General features: G+C 44.7%; 1 protein-coding gene across 3 annotated transcripts in view; it reads right to left on the bottom strand.

Annotated features, from left to right (window-relative positions):
* The window catches only part of CRPPA (CDP-L-ribitol pyrophosphorylase A), a 300,601-nt gene that overhangs the window by 21,585 nt on the left and 252,586 nt on the right, over nt 1-26,430 (bottom strand). For 2 of the 3 annotated variants that reach the window (XM_083186792.1, XM_083186788.1), the window contains one exon: nt 3,919-4,141. The exons of the other annotated variant lie outside the window; for it this stretch is intronic. In XM_083186792.1, coding sequence (XP_083042918.1) covers nt 3,919-4,141 — 223 coding nt within the window. The remainder of the gene's footprint in view (nt 1-3,918; nt 4,142-26,430) is intronic. 3 annotated transcript variants of the gene reach the window in all.

Below are 26,430 nucleotides of genomic sequence, written 5' to 3'. Positions count from 1 at the left end.
ACCATCCCCATGTTGACCTAATGACCCTGTCGACTTAACCCCATGTCGACATTCATGCATGTCGACCTTGTGGTGTCGACCAATGATCCAATTGCTTTCAATGACCCTTATGTTTCCCATATTTGCCGTAATAATTTACATGAGGGGAAGCATCATATAAAAGACTAACTACTCCTCACCTCTATGAGCTGGAGTACCGCCAGCAACCACTAGAGGGACCAAATCACTCCTTTGTGTGCTAAAAGTTGTCATAACAGAAAGTGAAAGCTATTTTTACAGGGACACTGATCTCTTTCAAACTTGCTGGATATGGAGAGAGGGAGCTGTGAAGACAGAGATTGGAGGTAGGAGCAGATAGGGACTGGGGGTGGGGTGGGGAGTTTGTGGGCTAAATACTGTCACAGCTCAAAGTGAAAGTCAACTGTCACAGCTCAAAGTGAAGCCATCATTTTGACAGGCTTTTAACTAGTCATCACCATATCTCCCAACTGTCTCGCTTGTCGCGGGAATGTCCCATCTTTTTGGGGTGTTCCCATGTCCCTCCCATGGCCGGCAGTATCCCGTGGCGGGGGGGGCAGTTGGGAGCCCCCTGGTCACCCTGCAGCTGGAGGGGGTGGGGGCATAGCCGGCAGCTCACGGAGCTGCTGGGCATGCCCCCACAGCGATGGGGAAAGGGGCTTGGCCTCACGGTGGAGCTAAGTATATAGACCACGCCCCTCCATTAGACCACGCCCTCAAAATTCCCAGCGCGCATGAGAATGTCGCGAGTCCTCCGGCGTAAAAGTTGGGAGGTACACATCACTATATATATATATATATATATATATATATATATATATATATATATATATATATATATATATATATATATATATATATATATATATAGCTAAATACTCACCTTTTTATGTGAAATATAGCCACTGACAACTAGATATACCAAATTACTCCGCAGAAAGTGAAACCAAAATGATATGTTTCACACTTCCTGGATATTGACAGAGGGAGCTGTGAGTTTAAACTTCTTATCTATATACTGTACAGTATGTACAAACATTATAAGTATGTTAGATCGGAGATAAGCTACCTGTTACTCTGCAGCTGCGGCAGAACCAGGCACTGGCCAGCACTGCTCAGACGTGTAGTGTCTCTGTTCTATGACATGAAAATAATGAAATTCATTTTTGGGGGAGTAAGCTGAAATTTCAATGGCAAATGAATCCTGCAAGACGTTATAGCCAAAAGGCAAATTGTGACTGAAACAAAGTATTGTTCTGGAGATCTGGTGAGTGTCCGGTACACCTGCCTAATGCCTTTCCCATAGTCACAAATGTCAGAGCCATCAGCAGTGCGTCAGAACCTGGGTGACGAGCGCACAAAGCCACACCGGGTGTTTCTCACTACCAAATTGGGCCATAAATGATGAGGAGAGGTCAGGAGGGAAGTGGGGGGGACATACAAATTTGAAAGGGGAAACTGCTAATAGCCATAAACTGGGTACAATCAAAGCACCAGTCTGTCATCTGCACTTACCAGCTCCATGAATTACACATCAACCTGCATTATGGAATAGCAGCTCCTAACTCCTTCCCTCTGTGCTACCAAACCAGCAACCGGGCGGCTGGGGTGAACAGACATGTCACGGCACAGCTGAAATTTATCTATGTTTGTGTGCTTGTTGCACCTGAATATAATCATACTTACCTACATTCTGCAGGAGATTCCCTGACATAACAGCAATCTCCCTCTCTCCCTCATTAGCAGGGCTGGCGCCACCACTAGGCAAATCTAGGCATTTGCCTAGGGCGCCGGCCACTGGAGGGCGGCATTTCGTCCCCCCCCCCTGTGCCGCGGGGGTACCTGTCCTGCGGCTGTGTATATAAAGCTTGCGGCGGCGGCGGCAGCGGGGGGTCCCTGCAGTCAATAAGAAATAGAGCGCTATCCGCCTGGCTACGCGGAAGCGCTTCTGTTGTGGAAACACTGGCCGCACGCTGATTGGCTGAGATTCAGCCAATCTGTGTGCGCCGTGCGGCCAGTGTTTTCACAACAGAAGCGCTTCCGCGTAGCCAGGCGGATAGCGCTCTATTTCTTATTGACTGCAGGGACCCCCCGCTGCCGACGCCACAGCCGCAAGCTTTATATACACAGCCGCAGGACAGGTACACCCCCCCCCCAGCACCGGGGCGCCCCCACCCCGACTCGCCTGGGGCGCTCCGGTGCCTTGCACCGGCCCTGCTCATTAGTCTAGCAATCTCCCTCATGTCACCTAGCCCACATTACACTGTTACATCATAGTTACCTCCCCTCCTGCATTCTGCAGGAGATTCTCTGACATAACAGCAATCTCCCTCTCTCCCTCATTAGTCTAGCAATCTCCCTCATGTCACCTAGCCCACATTACACTGTTACATCATAGTTACCTCCCCTCCTGCATCCTGCAGGAGACTCCCTGATAAACACCAATCTCCCTCTCTCCCCGACTAGTCTAGCAATCTCCCTCATGTCACCTTACCCACATTACACTGTTACATTTTTTGGTGAAAAAAGGAATGAGAGACAGATACAGTTACATTGAATCATCTGCACCATTTCCCAGCACTTTACCAAGTATAGTAGCTCTTGCTAACTGCTCTGGGGATCATCTACATTTGGATATAAGTCATTTTACAAGATTCCTCTCAAATGTAGCAGTACACACCCACGCTGCTTCACAGTCTCTCCATATATGGAACTAGACACGCACTGTAGGTGGAGCATGACATGCCCCCTCAATGGGGCTCTGTGCAAAATTCTATTGCCAACTATAATCTCCCTCAAACTAGTTTTCAAAAGTAGGCGAGTATGAATATAATATGTCAAGTACATTTTTTTTATTTAAACGCAAAAATTAAAAATATCCCTGGCTTTCGCCTGATGAATTTTCATTAAAGCTAATATAAATGATTAAGGGTCAAAGGGGCCGATTCATCCCTGTCTCCGATTGTGGGGTCCGCGCATGCCCGATTATGTGCATGTGCAAACCCCCGCTGCGAGCACCTTCTGCAAATTGGGAGTCCCACCCTGTCACCCATGACGCTGTGTCACAACGGCGAAACCAGGGGTATGGCCTTGCAGGAGCATCGCAAGTATAAGCCACGCCTCTTCCTGCTAGGCCACACCCCCCACAAATCTCCGGGGCCCGCACCAGCATCCCTCCCGCTCCCTCCTCAAAGTTGGGAGGTACGCAATAGCCAATGTTTATTTTGCAGTAAACAACATATGTGCTTCGATGATATACAGCCCATAGTAACAAGAGTGTATGACCCTGGCGTGATACGTGTACTGTAATCACTGTTTCCTGTCAGGTCACGTGTGACTCAGAACATACCAAGCAATGCAGACTCAGAATGTCCCCAGGTATTGTCACTGAGGTAATTCCATATGAAGTATTCCTAAATTCCCTAAATATCTTCCGTCTCTGAGATAAATCTGCAATATTACAGATTGTTTAAATCAGACATGGCTTTAATTAGAACAACATTGCATCATTAAGGTGCTGACGGGCCTAATTTGTTATTAGAAAGATTCAGCTATAGAAGCTCAAAATGACAACGTGGCCCCAGGAGGGTACGGAGGGTAGAGGGAACCAAGCTTGTATGCTCTATTAGGTTCCTCATTTACACTTATCCCGAGCAATACGAATGGTTCTATGAATAGGAGAGTGGGCCTGACAAACTAGTTGTGCGAGCTACCGCCTTAGAGACAGGCGTTAGAGTTGTCGCCCTTGCCTCCCCACCCCCAGCTCCACCACTACAATTTAGAAATATAAATTTCCACTGGAATGTTATGATATGCCACAACTTTGAGGTCAATTTACTAAGATGAGAGTTTTATTGAAGATGGGCAATCCAATAGCAATCAATCAGATTCTACTTTTACCTGATTTCCCGGCATATACAGATGGAGCCCACGTCATCCAGCCGGGGGCTTGCGATAGAATTGGCAGCCTCCGCCAGCAGCCGGTACGGTCGCCGGTTGCCGCGAGTGATCCACAAAGATTCCTTTTGTCACAGAATTCGGTCCCTCTCCGAGGCGTAACTCTGGGAGACAATGGAGTCATCTGTCGCCGGGATCCTGCTCCCAAGGTGTAATACCGTAACTCCTAAAGGATTTGATGAAAAAGTCTCTTGGAGTGTTTTTTTTTTTTTGTGATTGAAAGTATTTTACCATGATCTGTCTTCTTTTATATAATCTGTGATATTATACCGTTGTTATCTTTCAATAAGCCTATTACTAAGCCTGGTTGATTATATCTAATTTGGATGAACTCATCCTTTTTAAAACATGTTCACTATGTGTCAGTACTCTGACCTATAGGATTTGTACTGTTATTGTTTATCCTCACAGGAGTTACCTGCAGGCAGACAGCAGGGAGCCCGGTGTTGCTAGGTACCCGGCTGACATCACCTGTCCATCCTCCGCAACACTTCTACATTCTACTGATGAAAAGTAAGAAATGTGACTATTCTGTTCTACACAATGGAGGCTATTCTGTTTGACTCCCATAGATGCCGCCCACTGTCTGCACGGACACCTGCCCCCCTCACCACAGGTTCTCAACTCGGTTCTCAGGACCCCACACATTGCAAAAATACAATCATATGTATACCTTATTGTTTGCCCATGTGTAGGCGAGTACTGGCCAAATCCAGTCCTTGAGATCTACCAACAGCCCATGTTTTCCAGACCCCCAAGCTGGTGCACAGGTGTAGTCATTACTAACTGTTACATTTTCCTGACCACCTAGCTGTGCACAGGTGTAGTCATTACTAATGCTGGCCACACATCAGACCAAACTTTCTTCCAACCATCCAACTAGTTGGTTGGATGGAAAAAAACCTGGTACTGGATAGGAGCAAATGTAATTTATAATTTAGTCATTTGTTTCCCAAATCGGAAAATGGACAACAACTGTCACTCAGACAATGTACTGTAGTTGGAAATATGTGACCAATTTCACTGAAAGTTTTTGTCCATTCTCCTGAGTTTGTGAGCAAATTGCTTATTGGCATTTGCACCCATACAGTACCAGATTTTCAGTCCAACCAACTAGTTGGATAGTTGGAGGAAAGTTGGTCTGATATGTGGCCATCATTACTGTTACATTTTCCAGACCACCTAGCTGGTGCACAAGTGGAGTCATTACTAACTGTCACATTCCCCAGATCACCTAGCTGGTGCACAAGTGGAGTCATTACTAACTGTCACATTCCCCAGATCACCTAGCTGGTGCACAGCTGTAGTTATTACTAACTGTCACATTTCCCAGACCAAATAGCTGAAGCACAGGTGTAGTCATTACTAACTATCACATTTCCCAGGTCACCTAGCTGGGGCACAGCTGTAGTCATTACTAACTGTAAGACAAAGAGCCGATACCAAGCAGAAAATGGGCGTGGTCTAGCTTGACCATATAACTTAATTTTGTGACAATCCTTGTTTTCAATATTTTTTTAAAATTCTGGTACATATGTGGTTGAAGCTACTTGCAGTAATTCTCTCACATGTGTCTGTAAGAACAGATCGGTGTTTTGATTTCACTTATTTCAATGTTGAAAAAAATGACTCAAAAAGGTCATAGACAGCCCCCACACCCACCGTGCTATGTAGTCACAGACAAGCTCTGACGTCCGTCTGCTGCACCCGCTACTGCATTCCTCCTCTGTATGTAAATGACACAGAGGGGGGGAATTAATAGGATGAGAGATTCAGAAAGTGAGAGATTTGGTAAAAAAAAAATCTCCATTTTTTTTAAAAGCGGCAATCACTTACACTGCAAAATCAAACTGGAGATTTCTTATCAAATCTCTCACTTTCTGAAACTCTCATCCTATTAAATTTCCCCCTAAATATGTTCAAGAAAATGATTGCTTCTTAGCATTCAAATTCTGTGCCTAAAATAGTACACAAATTTTGTTTCATGTTTTAAACCTTGTTTCAAGCACAAATATAATATATTTGTGTGTATTTCATGTGTTTGTACAACATACAGTTGCTATAGATTGTAAGCTTGCGAGCAGGGCCCTCCTACCTTTTGACTGTCTGTAAATACCCTGTTTTGTTGTATCACTGTCTCCTTTGTAAAGCTCCACGGAATATGCTGCGCTGTATAAGAGACTGTTAATAAATAAATAATACAGTACTGTAAATGCAGGATACCTCAAGAATAATCCGTTAATAATACGGAATAATCCGTTATCCAAAATGTTTCTGGTCCCGAGCATTTTGGATGAGGGATACCGAACATGAAATACAATTTGTACAAAGTTATTTGAATTTAAATAAAATGTAACATTTGAAAATGAACAAACATTCTGCATTTTTTTCCCCCCAGTATTTGAAGCAGGAATGAAATCCATGGGAATTTATACAATAAAATAGAATTCTTGGCTAAATATTGCAAATAGTTCTGGATCAAACCTCAGAACATTCACTCATCTCTATTTGTAATACTTCAACAGAGAAATCTAGAAATGACATGTGATGAAATGTCACGCTGGCGTTCCCAGCAACAATAAAACACTTCTACAGATGAAGGAGGCTGCTGGAAGCCTCTATGAAGGAAATGGTGGGCTCAATGCTGTATTTTCAGCGGAACAGTGGTTTTTTTTTTCATATTAATATTCAGTACATACTAAGGAGGTCATTCTGGGGGATACGGTCATTGGGTCATTGACAAGCATTAGGTCAACACCACTAGGTCGACATGCAGATAGGTCGACATGAGTTTAGGTCGACATGCCGTAAGGTCGACAAGACTTTAGGTCAACATGGGTTAGGTCGACAGGGTCATTAGGTCGACATGGGTTAGGTCGAAAGGGTCATTAGGTCAACATGAGTTAGGTCGACAGGGTCATTAGGTCGACATGGGTCAATAGTCGTCAAACGTGTATTTTTTTTTTTCACTGTTTTTGGAGCCGTCATGTGCGGACAGGCGGTATTTCATGCCCTACCATCCACTAGGGCGTGGTGGGAGAATACAATAGTGTGCCGAGCGCAGCGAGCCATGCGAGGGGACGCGGTGGTACATTTTAGTGTTTATGTTGACTTGTTGACATAAGGGTAAAAAAATATTTTTTTAAATAATAATTAAAAAAAAAACATGTCGACTTTTGTCATCCTTACCCATGTCAACCTAATGACCCTGTCGACGTTACACATGTCGATCTAATGACCCTGTCGACCATATGACCCTGTCGACCTAACCCATGTCGACCTAGACTCATTTCAACCTTCCTGTATGTCGACCTAGACACATATCGACCTAAATGCACGTCGACCTAATGGTGTCGACCTAATGACTGTCTAACAACTTGCTGGTGACCAACTGATCCACTCCCCATTCTGGTTGACTCGCTGCTTTGTGAGCCAACTACACACCGCCCGCATGAACGCCCGCCCCCGGCGAATGTCCCCACGCGCATGTGTTGCATAAACATCCATTCGCAGCCTTGCATGCAGGGCTAAAATTACTTGATGGTCCCCAACCATCGAATGATTTCTGTGGCGTTCACAAATCTAAGTCACGCTCTGGTGACTTAGATTTGCGGCACCCTGCTACGTGAACAGGGCGGGCGGCTGACATCCGGCGATGTCAGCTGCCTGCCCCCGGCAGCCGTGCCACTCTGCAATTAGCATGGGAACGATTAGCGACCCGTGCCCGCCTCCCGCACTGCTGCTCTGTGCCAACGGGCCAGCGACAATGCCAGTCGCCGTGTTGATTCACACACAGAGTCTGCATATGCGCAGAACCAAAACATCACTCAATCGATGGTGTAATGGTTAACATCACTCCATCGTGTGAACGCACGTAGGAGGGAATAGACCGGAATGCCCTGCTCACATACTAACTATTATATACGGAATCCGTACATCTGTCAGAATGAACTTAGGTCTACAGTCATTAGGTCGACCCCACTAGGTCGACTGGCAGGAAGGTCGACCTGACTTAAGGTCGACATGGGCCAAGGTCGACATGACTTAAGGTCGAATTTGCATAAAGGTCGACATGGGACACAGTTGGCAATGAGAATCGGACCCTCGCATCGCTCGCAATGCTTCGGGCACTGTGGCTCGATTCGCTCGCCACAGCTTTAATAACCTCCTCCACGCCCTAGTGGATGGTAGGGCATGAAATACCGCCTGCCGGCACATGTCGGCTTAAAAGACAGTGAAAAACCCCATGTCGACCTTATGACCAGTCGACCTTCCTCATGTCGACCTTTATGCAAACTCGACCTTAAGTCATGTCGACCTTGGCCCATGTCGACCTTAAGTCAGGTCGACCTTCCTGCCAGTCGACCTAGTGGGGTCGACCTAATGACTGTAGACCTAAGTTCATTCTAATAGATGACCGCATCCCTTATATACTGCTTTACACATATTGTATATCCCCATTATATTGTATACAGTAGTAAAGGGAGTCCCTTTACTACTGTATACTATATAATGGGGATATACAGTAAGTTAGTGCTGTTTTGTTTTAATGATATTGGGTACGAGCGCACAAACTGGCCCCTTATGGTGCATTGTGTAACAGAAAAGATGCTGTACCTTAAAATGAATATGGACGGTTCCTGGTATACTGAGGCAGGGAAAGAAAGAATGTCTCTGTGTGGTGCACTTAAGGACGTTTTAAAATGTAACTTTTATTCAGACACAACATTTATTTGCAACAAATAAATGTTGCAAAATATAAGACACAAAAATACAAATGTGAGACACGGACAGTAACATAAAAAGAATATTAAATCCTCACACCATGGGACCTGGAGACATCTCGAGGCCCCATGGTGTGAGGATTTAATATCCTTTTTATCTCACTGTCCGTGTCTTATTTGTATTTTTGTGTATTATATTTAACAACATTTATTTTAATAAAGTGTCTGAATAAAAGTTACATTTTAAAACGTCCTTAAGTGCACCACACAGTGACATTCTTTCTTTCCATGCCTCAATACATTCTAAATGTGTCCAGTGGTAGCACACCCCAAATCTTCTATATGTCATGATGATTAAGATTTATGTATAAGGGGTCTCTTTAAAACGTAGTTCAAGATATTTTTTCTGTGCGACTGGCCAACCAAATCTTCTTTCAGTTCCTGGTATAGATATAGGGCAGTGAGGATACAATTGTTTTTTTATGATAAACTTTATTTATATAGCACCAGCATATTGTGTTGTGCTGTACAATTATAGTTTTGTGGTTTTTTTTGTGAGAATATCTCAATTTCTCTTCAGCTGCGTGTGTGAGCATTGTCTCCATACTAACACAACATTCCCTGAATATCATGATGACGCACACATTCTCTCAGGTGCTCCGCTGGGCCGGCGTGTATATGGGGGGATGGGCCGGCACACTGGTAGTGTGTGTGTTAGGGGGTGCAGGGTGGCAGGCTAGCCCTGCGGGCATGTAAGGGGGCTACTTTTGGATTTTTTTCCATGCCCACTATTAATTCCCAATCTGCCCATGACACCGAGGCATTCTAGTGGAATCAGCATAAAGTTCCAGAAATTTCCCGGGCCAGTTTTCCATCCCAATCCACCCCTGTAGATACCGATAAGAAAGAAAACATGTCTGTCCTTTATGCAGGATCGGACTGGGGCTGTTTCATAGCACTGTTGTGTCAGTTTGTAGGAGCACACAAAAATGAGGGTAGGGCTCTTGGCGTGCCACAAGTCAGGGGGCTTACCATTGTGGCACACCCCCATCTATCTGTATGACAGCGATGGGCGGTAGTGTGGGCAAATAGACAGCTGGTGTATGGCCAGCCCAGCCAAACAGGCTAGTCCGGTTCTGCCTTTACTGTAACTGCTGTATTATGAATCGCTCCCACCAGTTGACGCCGCCATTGGTGTTTGCGGAGTCAGTGCCTCCTATAGCCGTACGGTTAGCACGGTGACACCAGGACAGGCAGTATCATATTGCAAAGACAGACAGCTGTGCGACAAAGTTTTCCCCGAAAGCAGGCAATATTATGAAACACATAGATATGTAGTTTGTTAGTTCTCTGGGTCATTTGATTCATTTCAGATGTATGTTTGATATATAGTAGAAGTTCTTGTAATGGCGATGAGTAGTGTGATAGCATACAAGACTAACGTTGGTGTGAGAGATGTTTTGGGCAGGAACAAAGTTTTATCGCGTCTCCGAGGAATTGAACCTTATATTCAGCAGAGAATATATTTAATCATTTTATTTCTACATTCAACACAGTTGATTTATTGCCTTCCCTGCCGGCATTCTTCCTCATGATAGACAATTGTGTTATGGGAGGGAGACAATGTTCCATCGACATTACACATGCTTCACAAATTGCCGAACAAAGGCATTGATATAGCATGTTGCAACGTTCTAATGAAAACCATACAATGAATGATTGCAAGCATTGTCTCCTGCTATAGGATTTCCAGCACACGCCCCAGTCAGTGACACATTCCTGGCTAGTGGTCCAATATTGTGCCACCTACCTGTGGTTACCGTAGTAACCAGTTGTTTCTTCAGTTGCCCAAACAGTATGCATTTGTATCGCCTGTTAGTATGCATCTAACAGCCATAAGTTTGGCACTGGTACTCAACTATAATTTTATGTATATATAAACAAATTAGTATGTACAGCTGCAGCAGACCAATATGTCTCTACATACACGTTCAAGGTTTAGGCCCATACACACTAAAAGATTTTAAGGTACTTGTGAGTTATCCGGACGCCCGATTTCTAAATCGGGTCGGATCGGGCACATCGCATCGCATCGCATGCGACCATCGGATGCGATGCGATGCGATGCGATGACCCGATTTTTCCATAGGAGTCAATGTTAAAATGGACTGAGTCCATTTTAACATGGAATTCAATGGGAAAAAGGGGTCCTTTTCATACCCCTACTATCCAAGTGGGCATGGAGTTGGATATAAACCTGTGGCGAGCGTAGCGAGCCACCGAGCCCGAAGCGTGGCGAGCGTAGCGAGCCCCGCGAGGGGACACAGAATACCGTCCCCTCGCGGGGCTCGCTTCGCTCGCCACGCTTCGGGCTCGGTGGCTCGCTACGCTCGCCACAGGTTTATATCCAACTCCATGCCCACTTGGATAGTAGGGGTATGAAAAGGACCCCTTTTTCCATAGGAATCATTTTAACATTGATTCCTATGGAAAAATCGGGTCATCGCATCCGATGGTCGCATGCGATGCGATGCGATGCGATGCGATATCGCATCGCATCGCATCTGATTGTATGCCTTAACTTAAGGCATACAATCAAAAAATCGGGCGTCCAGATAACTCACAAGTACCGATTTTAATTTCAAAAGACTTTGCCAAAAGCTCTGAAAGATATATCTGTCAGCAACTCTCCAATGTCTCCTCGCCGACGGTATAATAACTGGGTAAACTTGTCCAAGAACAACCAATTTATGTCAATGAGCTTTTTAATAAAAAAAAAAAGGGGGGGGGTAGATAATGGCTGAATTAAACCAAATCATACACCAATTAACACAATTGAAATACCATATATACTCGAGTATAAGCCTACTTTTTCAGAAATTTTTTTATGCTGAAAAAGCCCCCCTCGGCTAATACTCGAGTGAGGGTCCCACTTGAGTCAATAAGTTTTCCCAGTTTTTTGTTGTAAAATTAGGTGCCTCGGCTTATATTTGGGCCGACTTATACTCAAATATATATGGTATAATGCAAATGTATTAATACAATAAATATTTGTCATACACTCAACATATTCACTAAAATATATCAATTAAAATTAACATAAAAACACAAGTGGCCAACTGTAAGGAAAAAGAAAAGTTCTGAAAATGTGTAAAATAATATGTCAAAATATAAAAAATATAACGATAAAAAATAGATCAATGATGAATCCACCTGGCAGGATAATTAGGATTAATTTACTGGTCTATTCTGGTATCCTTAGTGCTGCTGATACCAAAGTGATGAAGTTCGCATACAATCCTGGATATTATCCAGCGGCTGTGTGTTAACGAATGTTGCTCAGAAATATTTGGGAATGAAGCAATCACTATATTTTGCTGTGCTGTGTAGCCTTCCAATAATGATAAATGGCTCAAGCATTACGAGTCTCAATTACCTTAATTGTTGATGTGCCAATTCGGGAGTGCGGGTACCTTGACTCGATGTGATCAGCTGTGAAACGCTAGGCATTCCAATGGGTGCTACCCATCAACAATGCCCCACTCCCACACTGCTCTGTGTGAATGGGCCCGCGAACAATCAATTCACCACGCCCACTCGCAAACAGAGCCTGCACATGCGCAGAACTGCGTACAGTATGTACATGCACAGACCCAAGCCATCGCTCCCCTGTGCGAACACGCAGCGGAGCATATGGATTGGAATGAGGGCTATAGAGTATTGTCAGGAAGACACAGTTAAATAAATAGTTTCCTGAAATAAACTCTCCGGCGGTTTTATTTCACAGCAAAGGAAACCCTCCACTCGGAAAGTTATTTCATATTATTAACCGTTTCCTATTTCGGGTAAATTGGGGTCAGTGCAAACTTTACTACTATACGTGATGTGTTCTTCTTAATGGAAATATTGTATTTTACCCAGTGGCATAACTATAAATTTAGGTTCCCACTGCCAAAAAAGTTGTGGTGCTCCCACTGTTCTTCCTCCCCCCCTTCTTCAGTAAAACATGACAATGGTGCAGACAGGTTACCTGGGTCACTGTGCGCCGCCATGTGTAGTGCTGCAGCTCCCCAGGAGTGGCCCATGTGGCGTAACAGGGAGGAGATCCCATCCGCTGACATACTGTAGCCTCCCGTCACCAGGGGATGCTAGTGGAAGAGTGTGCGGGTAATGACACCGGCTGCCCCCAGGCACAGAGGAGGTGAGGAGACTGGTGAGGGGTGGGCTGCCACCTACTGTATGCAGCTACAGTACACAGCCACCGCCGCCCACTACCACTGAGTGACAGCAAACTGTGTATTAGTACAGGACAGCAGGTATTTTTCAGTGCGCTCCAAGACCGCTGGCTCCCCCAAGCCACAGATGGGGCTGCCACACCATAGTTACGCCACTGATTTTACCACAAATTCCAGAAAATCTGAATATAGTATTAACAGTTTTAAGGAAAAGCTGTAGTATCCTATCATCAGATATTGTCCTAGAAGTCAGATAACACTATACATAGAGTATTCTGAAATACTATTGTTGCTGAACACACATTGGGCTGTTGAGACATCTTCAGGGACTGGGTAATATTGAGGGGGTGTGGTCAACTCCAATGGCATGCCCACTCCCCCTACCAAAGCCATTTTGTAGCCTGAGCCAATAATTATGACCTACTGTATAAATCCCTTAGGAAATAATTCATAGGCTGAAAATGGTTTCAGCTCACAAAACGGCTGCACCAGCTGCGTAGCTGCTGTGTACATATAATATTGGTTAATTAAACACATACTGCCCGGGAATAGAAATAAAGGTTAGGTAGACATTGTAATTGTGTAAGACTCTCTGAAAGTTTTCCCAGCTAAAGAACAAATGTAGAGCGAATGCTGCAATAGTCGTGTAATGTGATAATCAATGTATTCAGTAACAGGTCACACAACAAGTGAGAACAAATATTGATTATAAATAGAGAGACGCACATGCCAAAGTAAATATATTCTGTGGCATATATGATAGAACAATTAGGTTGTAGATGCACTAGGAAAGCGTCATATACAGGTAAAGTATCCCATATCTGAAATGCTCGGAACCACAATCATTTCGAATAAGGGATTTTTTTTTACAGTTTTTGGATTTTTTTTTTTTTACATACTTACCTGGTCCCTCCGATGGTCCCACGGCATCCCTCCGGTGTCCTCGGCGGCCTTCTGGATCTTCTTCAGCGGTCCATGGGGTGCATTGCGCGAGTTTAGTATGAAAAAAGAGGCGGGGGGATCCGAAATATTCTAAAAAAAACACGTTTTTTGGAATATTTTGGATAAGAGATCTCCGGATACGGGAGACTCTACCTGTAGTAATAATAATATCTGTGTGCTAGGATTATATCTAAGAAGTAGTCCAGCAGCCTCACCATTTGCAGACTTGGTATGCAGTGCTCCTATTCATTGCTGGACAGAGAGTGGACAGCAAATGAAGGATGACTGGCTCCCTCAAACCAGTCTGCTCATTTAAAAATTTAAACATAAGGCCGGGGACACGCAAGGATGATATGGACACGCTTATAGTCATATACTGTAGGAATGACAAATTGTAGATCAAGGGGTTGGGATCATTTGGTCTATTGCATTATGGTAGAAAGTCATTAGGTCGAATCCATTAGGTCGACATGCTAAAAGGTCGACATGATTCTAGGTCGACATGGGAAAAGGTCGACATGATTCTAGGTCGAAAAGTCATTAGTTCGACAGGTCATTAGTTCGACAAGGTCATTAGTTCGACATTCACAAGGTCGACATGGGGTTTTTCACTGTTTTTTTACCTGAATGTCAACACAGTCGACATGGACACAGTTTAAAGTGCACTGCATCCCCTCGCATCGCTCGCTGCGCTCGCTATGCGTCGGGCACGGTGCCTCGCTACGCTCGGCACACTATTTTATTCTCCCACCACGCCCTAGTGGATGGTAGGGCATGAAATACCGCCTGTCGGCACATGTTGGCTCAAAAAACAGTGAAAAACTCCATGTCGACCTTGTGAATGTCGACATAGACAATGTCGAACTAATGACCTTGTCGAACTAATGACCTGTCGAACTAATGACCTTTCGAACTAGAATCATGTCGACCTTTTCCCATGTCGACCTAGAGTCATGTCGACCTTTTAGCATGTCGACCTAATGGATTCGACCTAATGACTTTCTACCATAATGCAGTAGACCAAATGACCGCATCCCAGATCAAGGTATTGTTCATTACATTGTGTAGTGTGTACAGATAATCTCTGCAGTCTGGGGAGAAAGGAATTGCCCCAACATCGTCAAGACTGATGGTCGTTCCCAGCCTAAGGCACATGTAGTCAACTGCTGCATAGTAAATATAAGCGCAAGGGACGGGTGATCTGCTAAACGGATCTCCGCGTAATTTGCTCACTGCTCAATTTCAGTGACATTGGCCTATATTCAGATCTGATCGCAGTACAAATTTGTTCTCAAAATGGGAAAAACCATGTGCACTGCAGGTGGGGCAGATGTGACATGTGCAGAGAGAGAGTTAGATATGGGTGAGTTATTTTGTTTCTGTGCAGGGTAAATACTGGCTGCATTATCTTTACACTGCAATTTAGATTTCAGTTTCAATACACCCCACTTAAATCTAACTCTCTCTATACATGTTACATCAGCCCCACCTGCAGTGCACATGGTCTTGCCCATTTTGAGAACACATTTGTAATACAATCAGATCTGAATAAGGGCCATTGGCTCTGCTGTGCCTGTGTTCTTCTCAACACAGCAGGAGAATGGGGGTGAGATCTCCAAAGATCCCTTTCTCAGCAGAAGTATGGAGGAATCCCTTTAAATACAGTACAGCATTAGTTTAGGAAGGCTGCCTCGTAAAAAAAAAAAGACAACTCAGTCCAATAAATCTGGACTGAGTGACCCCCATTACCCATTAGATGCACGGCCCGGATTAAGGTCTTTGGGGGCCCGGGACAAAAAACTTGTGGGGCCCCTATCAATAAAAGTTATATAATGGTGGTTATAAAAAATAAAGAATAATTTATTGAACAACATTGTGATTGTGTTCAATCCCTTAAGAAAGACAATACTTTTGTTAAAATGAAAGGACATATACATAAAAATGGACAGGCATCAGATTAGGAACGGTAGCTCCTGAAGGGCGGAATGTATTAACCCCTTACCGACGCAGCCTGTTTTTGCCTTCCTGACAGAGCCCTTTTTTTCAAATCTGACATGTATCACTTAAGTGGGGATAACTTTTTTTGCTTTTACTTATCCCAGTAATTTTGAGATTGTTTTCTCGTGACACATTGTACTTCAAGTAAGTGGTAAATTTTGGTCGATACAGTCTGTGTTTTTTTGTGAAAAATACCAAAATGTCGTAAAAAAATTGAAAATTTAGCAATTTGCAAAATGTTAAATTTTCTACTTGTGAGACAAATAATCATACCACTCAAAATAGTTAATAACTAACAAAGACCATATGTCTACTTTATGTTGCCATCATTATTTCAACCTCCTTTTAATTTTTTTGGACACTAGGAGGCTTAAAATATGAATAGCAAATTCTCAAATTTTCAAGAAAATTTCAAACACTGATTTTTTTAGGGACCAGTTCAGTTCTGATGTGATTTTGAGGGACTTGTATGTGAGACACCCCCATAAATGATGCCATTTCAAAAACTGCACCCCTCACAGTATTCAAAACAGCATTTTGGAAGTTTGTTAACCCTTTAGGTGTTTCACAGGAATTAAAACAAAGTGTAGGTGAAATTTCAAAATTTCATTTTTTTAGCAGATTTTCAATTTTAATACATTTTTCTAAGGAACACAGTAGATTTTACTAGAGAAATGTGACTAAAAATTGATTCCCCCAATTCTTTTGTTTTCATAAATATCCTATATGTGGCCCTAGTGTGCACGTTGACCAAACCACAGGCTTCATAATAGAAGGAGCACCTACTTGATTTTGGAGCCTCCTTTTTATGAGATTATTTTTTAGGCACCATGTAGGTTTCTAGGCACCATAAGATGCTAAAAGTTAGGAACCCCCCCACAATTGACCCCATTTTGCAAACTACACCCCTCAGGGAATTCATCTAGGGGTATAGTGTACATTTCAAACCCCCAGGGGTTTCACCAATTTTGGTACAACTGGGCTGTGAAAATGAAAAATTAAATTTTTTTACACAAAAATGCAGTTCTGGCTCAAAATTTTTCATTTTCACAAGGAATGAAGGAGACAAAGCACCCCAAAATCTGTGCCCCAATTTCTCCCGAGTACGGCAATGCCTCATATGTGACCAAAAAATACCATTTGGGTGCATGGCAGGACTCAGAAGGGAAGGAGTGATATTTGGATTTTGCAGCACACATTCTGGTGGAATGAATGGTGGGTGCTATGTCGCATTAGCAAGACCCCCGAAGCACCAATACAGTGGAACCCCCCACAAGTGACCCCATTTTGCAAACTACACCCCTCAGGGAATTCATCTAGGGGTATAGTGTACATTTCAAACCCCCAGGGGTTTCACCAATTGTGGTACAACTGGGCTGTGAAAATGAAAAATTACATTTTTTTACACAAAAATGCAGTTCTGGCTCAAAATTTTTCATTTTCACAAGGAATGAAGGAGACAAAGCACCCCAAAATCTGTGCCCCAATTTCTCCCGAGTACGGCAATGCCTCATATGTGACCAAAAAATGGCAGGACTCAGAAGGGAAGGAGTGATATTTGGATTTTGCAGCACAGATTCTGGTGGAATGAATGGTGGGTGCTATGTCGCATTAGCAAGACCCCCGAAGCACCAATACAGTGGAACCCCCCCACAAGTGACCCCATTTTGCAAACTACACCCCTCAGGGAATTCATCTAGGGGTATAGTGTACATTTCAAACCCCCAGGGGTTTTACCAATTTTGGTACAACTGGGCTGTGAAAATGAAAAATTACATTTTTTACACAAAAATGCAGTTCTGGCTCAAAATTTTTCATTTTCACAAGGAATGAAGGAGACAAAGCACCCCAAAATCTGTGCCCCAATTTCTCCCGAGTACGGCAATGCCTCATATGTGACCAAAAAATACCATTTGGGTGCATGGCAGGACTCAGAAGGGAAGGAGTGATATTTGGATTTTGCAGCACACATTCTGGTGGAATGAATGGTGGGTGCTATGTCGCATTAGCAAAACCCCCGAAGCACGGTGAAATGATGAACCTAATAATCCATAGATGTGTGGTATATTTTAAAACACTCCTTCATACATAGGCCGGGTTTGTCGGGGCAAGTTTCACAGTGGAAAATAGTTTGCTTTCGTATTCCCTTTTTATAGCAAACTTTGCACCTTTTTTGTGTCCTGCCCTTTTTTCCAGTGGAGGGGATTTTGTTAGGAAAATGCTGCCCTGATACAATACGGGGGCCAGTACTAGAAGTACTGGGGCCAGTACTAGAAGTACTGGGGCCCTCTGCCTGCTGGTTCCCAAATATTAGGCCCTTTATGACTTCCTCTTGAAAGTGCATAAATGTCCCCCTCTGGCTGGTAGAACGGAATAGCACGTAAGCGTTATACAGTGCCATCTGGATGATATACACGGCCAGCTTCTTATACCATATTTTTGTTTTCCGCAGGGCACTGTACGGCTTCAGTACCTGATCTGAAAGATCCACTCCGCCCATGTACTTATTGTAATCTAGGATACAAATAGGTTTTGAGGTGTGGGTACTGGTACCTCGTACAGGGACGGAGGTGGTACTGTCTCCGTGAATTGTTGTCAGTATAAGGACATCCCTCTTGTCCTTATATTTGACCAACAACATATTTTCGGTGCATATTCCCCTGCTTTCACCCTTTCTCAGTAATTGGGCAATGTGCGTTTTTGGGAGGCCTCTTTGGTTCTTGCGCACAGTACCGCAAGCTGCTGTACCTCTTGAACCAAGGGCCTTAAACAGGGGGATGCTGGTGTAAAAGTTATCCACATAGAGGTGATAACCCTTATCCAGGAAGGGGTGCACTAAATCCCAGACAATCTTTCCACTAACACCTACGAGGGAGGGGGGGCATTCTGGCGGTTCAATTCTTGTGTCCTTCCCTTCATATACCCTAAACCTGTGGGTGTACCCTGAGGTACTTTCGCACAGCTTATACATTTTTATGCCATACCTTGCCCTCTTATTGGGAAGGTACTGGCGGAATTTAACCCTTCCTTTAAAATGTATAAGTGACTCGTCTACACAAATGAATTTTTGGGGGGATGTACATCTCAGCAAATTTGGCGCTGAAATGATCAATGACCGACCTGACTTTGAATAGCCGGTCAAAGGTGGGATCATCTCTGGGTGGGCACTGTGCATTATCGTTGTAATGCAAAAATTTAAGGATCATCTCAAAACGAGTCCGGGTCATGGCGATGAAGTGGGGTGCTGTACAGAACATCTGTACTCCAATATTGCCTAATTTCTGGCTTTTTAACTATGCCCATATGTAACACCAGACCCCAAAACGTCATCATCTCTACTGCATCTACAGGGGTCCACCTAGCAAATGATGACGTGGGGTTTTGGGCAATAAACTGCTGGGCATATAAATTACTTTGGTCCACCATTAAATTTATAAAATCATCAGAGAAAAAGACTTTGAAAAAGTCAATTTCTTTGAGGCCTGTAGTATCAAATTGGATTCCTGGGTTGGCCAAAAACTCAGGAACCTGGGGCTCAAATTTGTCTGGTGGTGGGGTCCATACGAGATCAATCATTGGGGGGGGGGTCTCAGCTGCTCTACGGGGGCGTCTTTGAGGGGGTCCCTCATCACTAGAGGAGGAAGAGGAGCTTAAGGCGAATGCAAATTCATCGCTTGCATTACTGGCTGTGTCAGTGTCAGAGGCAATAAGGGCATATGCCTCCTCCGCTGAAAACAGTCTTTGCGATGATTGGGACATTTTTATTATTTTTGTGTAGGCGTGTATAGTGTAGGGGGGGGGGTACAAACTTTATTTCAACACGGGGGGTATGTAGTGTGTATGTAGTGCTTTAACAAGTGTAAGTTAAAAGAAAAAAAAAAAGCTCCTGCGCCAAAAATTGAGCACAGATGTTGGTCAGTAACGTCCGTCACTGATCAGCGCTCAGCGGGCACAGGACACCCACAAAAGCACTGTGGGTGTAAAAAAAAATTTAAAAAAAGACTCCACAGCACCCTCCAAAAAAAAAAAATTAAAAAAAAATTCTGATGACTCAAAGACAACAGGAATTTGATCCAAAAAAAAAAAATTAGATCAAAAATGCTGATCAGTGATGTACGTCACTGATCAGCGCTCAGCGGGCACAGGACACCCACAAAAGCACCGTGGGTGTAAAAAATTTTTTTAAAAAAGACTCCACAGCACCCTCCAAAAAAAAAAATTAAAAAAAACTTCTGATGAGTCAAAGACAACAGGAATTTGATCCAAAAAAAAAAAAAATTAGATAAAAAATGCTGATCAGTGATGTACGTCACTGATCAGCACTCTGCGGCCACAGGAAACCCACAAAATCACCGTGGGTGTAAAAAAAATTTAAAAAAACCCCCCCACAGCACCCTCAAAAAAAAAAAAACCTGCTGATCAGTGATGCAACACTGATTAGCAGTGAGGGTCAGCAGGCACACCACTGTGGGTGCAACCTGACAGGGTGTATATATATATAAAAAAAAAAAAACCCTGCACCCCAAAAAAAATGCTGATCAGTTAGTTTACACTGATCAGCACAAAAGGGGGGCAGCAGGGGGCAGCAGATACAAAATTATATCACACAATTTAAATCTCTGACACAATGACGCTGCTGCTGCAGCAGCAGCAGCAGCACCAGCAACACAAGCACCAGGAAGTCACAGCAGGAGCAGGCAGCACGGATGCCACCAACGCAGATCAGGTCAGTATAGGCACAGATGGGCACGGAGACCGCTCTGCACGCTGTTCCTGACCGGAATGGCGGCTGCAGGGCTGTCTCCGTTATTTCATTTGAGGTGAAATGGCTGTGATTGGTCCGTCGGTCCGACGGACCAATCACAGCCTTTGGGGGCAGGTGGGGTGAGGTGGGGTGACCACCAGTGACACCCTTACACCCGGTGGTGATTGGTGCTGTACTTAACAGCACCAATCACCACCGATCCCTGTGTCACCGGCGAACGTTATTCGCCGGTACACAGAAAACACTGTAATTGGCTGTTCACATTGAACAGCCAATCACAGCGATCGCCGATGGGTGGGGGCATCGCTGCCCCCCCTGGGCAATGAGGGAAGATGTCTGCTGTCAGGGACAGCAGACATCGTCCCTCTGTCACCGCGTCTATAGTAATGTTCCCTCTGATTTTACGAAGGCTGTGTGCGGCAAAAGATTTTGGCTGTGCAACTGTGGAAGGAAATTACATTTTTTGTGCGTCACATATATAACTGTAAAATGACGCTCAGCATTTGTGTTAACGTTACTTCAAAATTATATTAAACATTCAAAACACAGCACACAATGTATTTAATGGGTGAAACACATATTAATTGAGTCCACAACTGCAAAAAGGGACCACTGCTGTTTGTGCGCTCCGTTGTAATGTCTGTGCGCACGCTTGTCGAGTTGTGTGCGCGCGCACGCGCGCACAGCTTAGAGGGAACACTGGTCTATAGACGCGGTGACAGTTTAATGGCATGACGTACATTTATGCCATGTGTCGGGAAGTACATCCCGACCATGACGTAAATGTATGTCAAATGTCGGGAAGGGGTTAAGCAACTGCGGAACATTCCACCACACATCGGGAAGACACTAATCGCATACAGTAAGTACTAACATATTGTGGCAGAGCCAGCATTCCCCAACATGAAAGTAATGTGGAGGATCCAGACCAGGTTTTGGTAGCAGTAGCAGAATCCCAGGATCTCCCCCTCCTCCTGTGCCCGGCAGCCTCCTGCTCAGATAGCAACAGGCTTTGCCTCCTCCTCCCTGCACCTGGAATCGGAATGTTCTGGTGCTAAAGAGGAGGAGGTCACTGGTCCGGGCAGCACAGCAGGAGGCTGCCGGGACATTAGGTGAGGGGGATCAGCGCAGGTAGTGGGGGTGGGGGGGGTGTTGTGGGGCGGTGGGGGTCACAGGAGAAGCCCATAGTCTTCTATGCAGTTACACCAGCAAGAACTGCCGTAACCTCCCGCAGCGACGCCCCGGTGGCGGCGGTGGGGCTTAAGTGCATCTGAAAATGCGGTAAGAACCCCAGGGTTTTTACCACATTTTCAGTTTAGTACATCCCGCCCAAAATATTAGTAGTTCCATAAAGTTTGTTACCTAATGGAAATAGTATATAGTGCTTCTGTTTATGAATAATTCACAATAACTGATATGTCCGGTGCCACACAGCTCAAAGCCCGCTGCCAACCAATCACATACTGCCGGCACCGCTGAGGAAGGAGCTGAGACTGAGTGAAATGGCGCTGCCTCACTCTCAGATCCTGGACATCACAGAAAACCCAGCGGCGTCGGCGGTGAATGTGAAATCCCGCGAGAGGCTGACAGTAACTTCAGACGCACCTCAGTGGGCGGCGCTGGCAGCAGCTGTGTAGTGGGGAAATCAGAGACACAGCTGAATCATGCAGACAGGCTGAGGCCTGGTAAATCAGTAGTGACCCCCCCCCCCCACACACACACACACACACACACTCCTTGATGCCCCCATCCACAGTAGATGGGACATTTTATTGCTGTACTGTAGAGTCTTGGAGCGCTGAATCCTGTGACACCCAGATATATAACAGAATGGCCTCGGAGGATTTAGCGCTGGAAAAAAATATATCATAAAGGCCCTTCTCATGAGTAAGACAAAGTATCAGAAACAAACCAGAGCTGAATAAGACAGACGCTGCGAATGCTCCCACACTGAAGGCGGATTTAGTTTACAGTATGTACAGAAAATTACTGTATAATAAGACTTTATGAACTTTCCCACACTTGTTACTTAATTAATCACAGTACAATGCTGTTTGTGAAGAAAATGTTTTGCTAGCAGAATGATCTCTGTGCTATGCCCGGGGGCCTCGGTGTGAAATTCAGAAGTGACAGATATCCTCAGAAGTCTCTCTCACATATCTGTATTTGTGTTCTCTGCCGCCATCTAGTGGTCAAATGCAGGAAAGGGAAATCAGTATGTATTAATAAAACATAAGGGCTGTAACTCGTAGCAACCAGCCAATAGTAACTGTAATTAGTGCTTCACAAGTGATATTCTCCCTATAACTTATACCCTATATATAAACTTGGTTCATGTACAGATTGGATTAAGTTTTAATGGTTTGATGACATTGAACGTGTCAGCTATTCAGTCATCAAAAGATTCCAGTGACGTGACAATTTGCACCCACATGCAAAACATATGTAGATTTGGCTTTGTGGGACTAGAGTATTTGAATAGATGAATAAGGTACAGTACATTGGAGGAGCATTGCTTGTTAGCAGGAGGGGGCTCTGGTTTTCACACATCCTCTGGGCCTCATTCTATACTCTCAGTGGGATGCCTTTTGCAGAAAACAGTATTTTTGCACACTTTTAATAGTGTATGGGGAACCCACAAACATCAAGCGACATTAAATTCTTACAAAACGGTTACGTCAGTAATATCACTGCAGTGTGCGCAAGCAGCAGTGTAAACTGACCATGGGATACGATTGGTCGACAGCATGTTGGTCGCAGGGCTGGCGCCACCACTAGGCAAATCTAGGCATTTGCCTAGGGCGCCGGCCACTGGAGGGCGGCATTTAAAGTCCTAAGTTGGATTCCCAACAACCCACTAGCGTGACACACTGTGGCCATCTCACCCTGCAGCCTGCTCATACTGTGGTCTATTAGAACCACAGCCTGCTCACATAATGGTCATAGGTGTGGACATGCTGAAAGGTCGACATGGGTCTAGGTCGACATGGGACAAGGTTGACAGGTCATTGGGTCGACACAAGCATTAGGTCGACATACAAGCATTAGATCAACATGGGCAAGATCGACAGTCAAAAGGTCGAAATGGGGATTTTCCCTGTTTTTTTACCCGGATGTCAACACAGTCGACAAGGGCACTGAAACGTAGCCCCGCGTCCCCCGCTGCGCTCACCATGCTTCGAGCACGGTGCCTTGCTGTGCTCGGCACACTATTTTATTCTCCCACCACGCCCTAGTGGATGGTAGGGCATGAAATCCCGCCTGTCGGCACGTCGGCTCAAAAAAAAAGTGAAAACCCCTTGTCGACCTTTTGACTGTTGACCTTGCCCATGTCGACCTAATGCTTGTGTCGACCTAATGATCCATCGACCTTGTCCCATGTTGTGTCTGGGACAATCCGTGGATATCGGGTTACGTTTCGCGCGCTGTTTGTTTGACAGAGGAAGAAAACCCATTCACACATCGAGGTCTTTCCACAATAATAAGATGTGAGCTGAGGTCAGAGAGGGCGAGAGCGGAAAGCCTCGGGTGATATCAGTTTCTACAAACTATTAATAATCCGCAGGAGCTCGTTCTCCTTCTTATTTCCGAAATAATATTATGTTTGGCGGCCGCTGGCTGATACCTGCTATTTGTTTTCGGTAACCAGGAAGATCCAGCCCGTGCTGTGACATCCGTTCCCCACCTTGGAGAGAGTAATGACTTCATCAGACTCCGAGAAAGCCCAGCAACATTGTCTTAAATAAGGATACAAGGCACTTGTCATGGAGACACATTCCAATGTATATTCTGTATACCGTGCGTACTGATCTGATGGGATACGGTCACTTGAGGTCAACACCTGAAATAGTTCGACATGGCGAAGGTCGACAGGGTTGTAAGGCAACGGGATGCGATCATTTGGTCTACAGAATTATGGTCGACAGTCATTAGTTTGACACCATTAGGTCGACATGGGAAAAGGTCGACATGGTTCTAGGTCCAAAGGTCATTAGTTCGATAGGTCGTTAGTTCGACAGGCCATTAGTTCGATTTTGTCTAGGTCGACAGTCAAAAGGTTGACATTGAGTTTTTCACTGTTTTTTGAGCCAACAGGTGGTATTTCATGCCCTTCCATCCACTAGGGTGTGGTGGGAGAATAAAATAGTGTGCCGAGCGTAGTGCAGTGTCCATGTCGACTGTGTTGACATTCGGGTCAAAAAACTGTGAAAAACCCCATGTCGACCTTTTGACTGTGGACCTAGACAATGTCAAACTAATGACCTGTCGAACTAATGACCTTTCGACCTAGAACCATGTCAACCTTTTCCCATGTCGACCTAGACCCATGTTGACCTAATGGTGTCGAACTAATGACTGTGGACCATAATGCTGTAGACCAAATGATCCAAACCCAGGTCGACACAAGCATGTTGACCTAAATTGGGTCAACCGAATGCCCCGTACCCCTTCTGATACCTAGACTGGAAATAGGCAGCTTTATTACCGTTTATTGTATACGGCAGCCTCTCACGGGGAAGCGGTATTGCCGGAGTTGCGCATAGAACGATGACATCACAATCCGCATTGTTTTCTTGGAGAGGACTCAGCGGCCCCGTTATAGCTTCCGCATGTTTTTCACATATTTCAGTGTCAGAGCCATTCATCAAAGTAGCAGCGCAGAAGATGATCTATGGACATCACCTGCGGACAGGGAAGACACCATCTGTTCTGACACAGGCCCTTATTCTGGTCACACGGGGACCGATGTTATGCATATACGCATGCGCAGCCACATTTCTGTGCATATGCTGGGTGCGTGTTCGCCGTGTCCACGCACCCAAAGATTGCAGGTGGGGGTTGTGGGGTGGCGGAGGATAGTCGCACCCATGGGAACACCCAGCGATTCATGGGAAATCACCCAGTGACATGAGCACCGGGGGAGGGCAGCTGACATCACCGGCTGTCAGCTGCCCACTTCCTTCCGATTGTCCACGCAGATCTAAAGTTACCTCAGCGTAAACTTAGATGTGCGTGGGTCTTCGAAATCATTCGATGGTCGGCGACCATCGAATGATGTGGGTGTTGTAAAACATCCATTCACAGCCCGTGCGAGCGTGCGAGGGGGGCCTGCATATCGGCATTTGCAGGGCGGCGTTTGGAGGACTTGCAAGGCTGCCAACCAGAATAACCCCCACTGGGACATTATAATATTCTATTTATCCGGTTCTAAAGAGCCGTTGGGCCCATTGTGCATTTAAGAAGAGAGTCCAAATTGTGACATGAGATCCCTGCGCCTCACCCGTCTGTGTCACCTGAGGTCACATCTGTGCAGTAACGGGGAAGGATTTAGGATTAATGGGACAGCTGCCTTTTTCAGGGAGGAGAACACTAAGTCGACAGTGTCTAGTCAAAAGGTCGAATGCAACTGGTCGACACATGAAAAGTGCCGACTTGTTTTATGTCGGTATGGGCAAAATGTCGACACTTGTAAAAGAAGGGATTGTAGGGACAGCAGCGCTGTCTACTTTAAATGAGGGAAAAGGAATTTCTTATCCAATTTGATAATTAATCATTGGGTTATAGATAAAAGATTGGACTGATTGTACAATAAAATACAATTTATTATGTCACATTCGAGAAAAGATAATTAGTGTCGAATTTCTGGTCTATAAATTGCACACAATAAAATATAATGATATAAAATAAGAAGTAAAGCCTCACTCAGGGAAAGGCAATGATGGGACCATCCATTCCTTTATATGCCTCCAGGGCAGACGAGAGGATTGCCGGGCCCCGGTAAAATTTTGGG

This window comes from Crinia signifera, chromosome 5 (genome assembly GCF_055691185.1).
Source record: "Crinia signifera chromosome 5, ASM5569118v1, whole genome shotgun sequence".
NCBI classification, from domain to species: Eukaryota; Metazoa; Chordata; class Amphibia; order Anura; family Myobatrachidae; genus Crinia; species Crinia signifera.
The sequence above is the reverse complement of the archived record's forward strand: the minus strand, read 5'-3'. Positions and strand labels throughout refer to the sequence as shown.